Consider the following 6,194-nt stretch of genomic DNA (forward strand, 5'->3'; position numbering starts at 1 on the left):
ATAGGTATATTAAAATATTGTTATGTTAATTAGTTTAATATATTTCATTTACCTTATAAAAATATATCAATATAATGTTCATGAAAATGTTGGAGAAAGAAATTTAAAATATAACACAAGTACGTCCATGTGCAACGCATATGCATTATACTAGCATATCTAAATATAACTAACATCATATTCCTATGAATTACAGTCATGCTCGATTTTCACTGTAAAAATAATAATTAGATTAAATGATAAGATGGTTATGATTGAGACTAAGTGCAGTATTTGAATATCTGAACCCTAGTACATAGTAATGTTCCAAAATGGAATCAGTGTCAATTACAACATACAACAACATACAGAATTCCATCCACCATTCAATCAGGATTTGGCCTCACCCAATGGAAAACTCACTCAAACGCAACTTATCAAATTGCACCAAAGGAATCAAAGCTATGGATCCTCATACCAAATCCTTGCGTCAAGGGTTCACAATGTCCATCATCGATCTTTCAGACTAAGCTTTGGGTGATGGCCATCGGCAACGGAGTTGAGCCAGTTTAACTGAGGAGAACTACTTCTTGAGGCAGCAAGTTGTACTTAATCGACAGCTCTTCAAAAATGCTCTTCAGCTCAAGAACAAGATCAGACCTCCGGGTATTTTTCTCTGGTACATTTTGAAAGTTCATAGTATGGTTAACACATAATGTCAAGCTCATCTTGTTAACTTCCTCGATGCCCTTGACCACAACGCTGTAATTAGGATGCCAGTGATTTGGTTTGCTATCAATGTACCTGGTAAATTCGCAAAGGAAAATACAAGATTTTGCAAAATGGTTTAATAGATGAAAAATAAAATGATTACACAGATGTATCTAAGTGTGCACAACTATATTATATTCAAGTTTGTTATAACATAATATAAATCTAATTATTTCATGAACTTCTTTCATAGCTGCTCATGCATGGGTATCATAATTACATTTCTAATCTTTTTCAAGTAACTAAGTTTTACAAATGGCCAAGTGGAGTAGAACAGCTGATGCATGCACAATTATATTAATTAATATTATATTCAAGTTTGTTATAACATAATATAAATCTTAATTCGTGGACTTATATTGTAATTACATTTCTAATCTTTCTAAAAAAACTAGGACTTCCACAAATAACCGAGTGAACTAGTATAGCTAAAGAATGCATCAAAGATAAGTGTATCCCTTGGAAACATCTAAGTCGCTTATGCAAAAAGAATCATAGGGGTACTATTACAGATTCTAGGTCGGTATATATTAGCCATGAAGAACTTAACTCGAAATGTAATTTTGTAACCAAATATTAGAATTGACAAGGGCAAGCAAGTAAAATATTTCGAAAGGCAAAATTTTTAACATGCTAATAAATAAAAATGTGCCTGATACTGTATCATGAGGCCTTAAGTTCAAATATGAGGCATGTAAATATGGTTGAAGAACCTGATCATATTGTGGATGTGGAATCAACTGGAAGATATGCACCTATGTTTATCATTTCAAATTGCAAAAATCAACATAGATAACACTAAAAAGTAAAAACATGTCCAAGCTTGTCCACTTGATATGAAGGAACTATAACACATCCACTCGATATCCGCCTCTAGAAATTGCCAAATTGCCACTTGATTTCCAACCAAAAACAAGATGTTTGGCAAGATACAGATTTGCCATGAAACCTAAAAGATCGATAAACAGGCAGAGAGTTACCTATCAAGCAAGTCAATTATATTCATAGTGCTGTTGAAATCTCCAGATCGATAAACAGGCAGAGAGTTACCTATCAAGCAAGTCAATTATATTCATAGTGCTGTTGAAATCTCCTTAATAGTGTCGAGTCTAGACAACAAGGAAGAGATGGGTTTGCCATAAACAATTTCTATGGAAGCTAGAGCCTAGAAGGTTCAATATGTAATCTCAAGGCAAGTTGAGGGAAGCTGAAGAAATTTTCACAAAATCCCTAAAGTATCTAAAAACTACCAAAGTTTCTAGATGGTGATGAAAACAGGGGTTTGGAGAAAAGGGTTACGAAGTAGAAAAGATGACAAGCACGAGTAACTCATCCATTTTGAGGCATATATATAGATAAATAAGGGTTCAATCAATATAATTGGTGGCTGCCAACATAAAGGCTTATGCAATGTCAATTGACTTACATCTTGATCATAGACTTTAGAGCTCCAATGCTCTCCACCGAAGTCGAAATATCAACAGAGAATTCCACAACATCACTCATATCCGGACTTCTGTAGAAATTGCTGATTGGTTTTGTTGCCAAGACAGAGTTCGGATAGTAGATCTTCTCATTATCAAATTTCAGGAAAACAGTAGTCAATATATTCATCTCTTCTACTATCATCTGCGAGATTACGGTCAATAATATCATGGCATATATCAGACAAACTCCACGATTTTGTTCCCTTGTTGGGAAAATTACAGAAAATCCCCTAACATTGTCAGGAATGATGGAAAAGTAGGATAGTAGAGGAGAATTACCTGTATTCCATCAACAACACAACGATCACCAACATCAAAAGGGTGCATTACAAATACAAATATGATAGCTTCGAATGCCATCTTGCAAGAGTTTCCGAACATAAAAACCACCAACAATAGCTGAGAGGAGATAAAAACAAGCACTTGGGTTGTTGCAATGCCTGTTAGTATCAGAGTGATGACAAGAACTGCAATGATAACAACAGCTGTTGCAAGTTTGTGCAATTGATTGACTGCAGTTTTGGTGTCGTTTATGGAATGTGCAAGAGATTTGCGATCAAGGTAGGCTTTCACCTATAAATAAGATACATTTTAAACTTATCGTTATATATGTTGGTGAAAATATCCTTAAACGTACAATGCTGAACCCCCTTTTTCACTTTAGAATTCAGGGTACATAGAGCAGAACTCTGAGCAATTACAGTGAATTCATGTCATGAGCAAAGGATGACTGGAGACAAAGTTGACTCATCACTCGGTTATTACTTATTCAAATCTCCAAATTGTAATACCAATCAATGCAAAAGTCCTTCCCTTCTCTCACCATCGTTATTACTTATTCAAATCTCCAAATTGTAATACCAATCAATGCAAAAGTCCTTCCCTTCTCTCACCATCCTTTTCTAACCCATTTCACAAATAAGAGAGAATATGTAAAGTGAAGCATCTTAAACTGAACATTCTACTGTAAGTTATTGTTAAAACTAGGTCTAGTTACACAAAATACCCTGAAATTTGGGGGTCTTGCAGATAGCCCCCTCTGAACATTTTTACCTCACATAATTGACTAAACTTTGTGGGTGTGCCATAACAACCTCCCCCTAAAAAACCAAATTTTTTTTTTTAACTTTTCTCTCTGACCCACCTACCTCTAATTGGCAAATGACTAACATTTTCCTTGAGAGGAAAAAAAAAAAAACTAATTTAGTCATTTACAGGCAACGTAGCCCATCCCCCTAATTGAGGGTTTTATTTCTCTCAAGGAAGTTTTAGTTTGCAAATTACAAGTGGGGATGTTAGGTGCAAAACCCTCCCAAAGTTTAGGGGGTTATGTGAGAAAAAAAAAGTTTTGAAGGTTACCACCCAATTTCTCAAAGCAGATTTCTTGATCATTCCCGTCTCTGCAGCTCCTTCAAAAATTGGAAGCAGATACTCCACCTCCTGCCTGCTTAAAAACCTTCGGAGATCCTCTGCATTTATGTACCTACAACCAAACGTAAGAATAGTTACAACAAGCAAAAGAACATAGAATAGACAACAACAATAATGATCAATAATCCTCACTTGTAGGCAGGCCTTGCAACGTTCTTAAATATCCGATACGCTGCTAACTTTGCTTCCCATTCACTAGTTATCTCCCTCTGCTCTTCCTCCTGAAAGCTCTCATCAATAGTATTAGAAATTGTTGAGAGCCCTGATGCGCTAATCACATTAACCAACCCCTTCATTGTCCAAGCTGACACCTTGTCTTGCTTCATTTTATAAAGCTTTGAAACATCAATCACTTCATGCTTCTCTTTCCCCTTTCCTTTCCCTTTCCTGTTACTTCTAAAGCTCATTTGCCCTGGATGTGTCGCAATGCTTCTCTTTCCCCTTTCCTTTCCCTTTCCTGTTACTTCTAAAGCTCATTTGCCCTGGATGTGTCGCAGTCCCAATTTTCTCAGCTAATTCCATCTTTCCTGTTACTTCTAAAGCTCATTTGCCCTGGATGTGTCGCAGTCCCAATTTTCTCAGCTAATTCCATCAACGGTGGCCCCGAAAGGGTCTGGAGTATGTATTGATGAAATATCGATTCTTGAATTCTATCAAAGAACCTGTTCATGTGAAATGAAGAAGCCAACATCTTCACCAAAAGGGTTTTTATTACCCAAATCAGTGACCCGAGCTGGAGCGAAAACAACAACCGAGACACAATAAAGACAACCTTTTCGGTTTTGGGTGATCTACGATCTCCTTGATTGAACACGAAAGACCAACTGAGAAGAATAAGAAACAACCACAGAAAGAATTGGACACTCTTCTTCAACTTAAACACAAAGTAGAGAACTTTTTTCTTCAAAAGGAAATTCCTTTCAATGGCAAACACTAGAATGTGAATAAGCCAATTAGTGACCAATCTCCCGCAGAAAACTACAACCACCACTAAGCACCACCTCCAAATCTCCAACCCCCAAATTACGTATCCCTCCAATATTTTGACCAACAAGCTGGCAACAAAGCCTGCAATAGACAAAACCAGCATGGACCATTCAATCAAATTCCAAACTCTAATTTTCCTTCTCCTATCTTTGTCATTGCTTGATTGTTCCCTTCTGTATACCTCCTCTTCCTCCTCCTCCTCTTCATCTTCATCATCATCATCTTTCGGGGCCTTTGGAGTCCCCGAAGCCCTAGGGTACGCATCGTGGATTGGGTTGGCCACGATCACGGCCTGCTCGACAAACCTCGACTTGGGTTTCGAGAATGCAGACGGGGGTATCGCTTTCCGACGAACTAGGGTGTCGGATCGTCTCGGGGGTTTGCCCGGGCTAGAGCTCGACTTCAGTACAATTTCAGGGTAGGGGGATTGGGGTTTATACTTTGAGGGTTCTTCCCAAGATTCAGCCTTTAGGCCTTTGGAATTGGGTTGTTCCTCTCCTGAGATCAGTAACACTACGTCTCCTCGTTTCTTCTCTGTGGGTTCTCTATGAGGGTCCATGGGAGTTGGGTTGGTAGGGGAAAAACAATTACTTCATAGAGAATAGTACGAACCCATCAGAGCCCTTGTCTTTTGTCAGAGGATGTATCAGACTCTAAACTTAAACCAGTCGCTTTTAATATATAACAGTGTAAGCTCATCAAGGTGTTGATGTTTGTAAAAGGGATCAAACTTTAAGGGGGTGCGCATAGTCTAAAAGCTTTTCATGCAGCACAGAGCACTATAAAGACTTCTTTCTTCCAAAGGACTCCACGCGACTTGTACTGCATACAAAGCTTCCAATACGAATTAAGCACTAGGCAAATAGAACTAGGCTTTTGTGCTGACCATGTCTCTTTCGACTTTAGCTAAGATTGCATAGGGCCAACAGGGGATATTCTCACGACTCCCCCAGAGAGATTTTTCTTTCTCAAGCTTTTGAGCCTTCGTAGTTGGGTGGCAGTCCCAAAAGTAAATAATATTTGAAAAATTTCCAAGGGACTTAAAATATAGGATCAACATGGGGGATATGAGAGGTGTTCCCCTCCTATTACATATTGAGCTAGCCATCATAATATTTTGGGTCCATGTAGCAAATCTCATAATATTTTTTGAGATGAGGAGAACATGTCAGACGTTGCAAAAAGAGCACCCCTTTGGTGCTCAAACTTTAGACCGCTGTAAGGCACCTTGTGCAAACTCAGTAGTGCTCCATTTTCTTTGATAAGGACAATTGCACGGAGATTATCCAAGTAACTGTGTGGCTGTAAGTATAGATTAACCTCTTTAACATTTTGATTAGTCTGAAGTTAACATCAAAGGTTTGAAAATGCTGTATGATGAGGCCCAAGTTGAGTCCCCAGCTTTTTGAAAAAGTGTAGGTATTAAATCGCAGCTTGAGATAAACCACAAGCAAGGGTCAATTATCCAAAAGAGCAATAAGAAATTCCCATCTAGAAACACATACAAAGAAATTCCCATCTAATTATGTTTAGCTTGAA

At 37.8% G+C, this 6,194-nt stretch overlaps 1 protein-coding gene across 1 annotated transcript; it reads right to left on the minus strand.

Annotated features, from left to right (window-relative positions):
* LOC109844757 (mechanosensitive ion channel protein 10-like) lies at window positions 207-5,418 on the minus strand. Its single transcript, XM_020413871.1, has 6 exons — window positions 4,227-5,418; window positions 3,801-4,086; window positions 3,597-3,720; window positions 2,517-2,810; window positions 2,177-2,379; window positions 207-783 (listed from the first exon to the last, which is right to left on the minus strand). The coding sequence occupies exons 1-6, from the start codon at window positions 5,212-5,214 to the stop codon at window positions 549-551; spliced, it is 2,130 nt and encodes a 709-aa protein (XP_020269460.1). The 5' UTR covers window positions 5,215-5,418; the 3' UTR covers window positions 207-548.

This window comes from Asparagus officinalis, chromosome 6, assembly GCF_001876935.1.
Source record: "Asparagus officinalis chromosome 6, Aspof.V1, whole genome shotgun sequence".
Lineage (NCBI taxonomy): Eukaryota > Viridiplantae > Streptophyta > Magnoliopsida > Asparagales > Asparagaceae > Asparagus > Asparagus officinalis.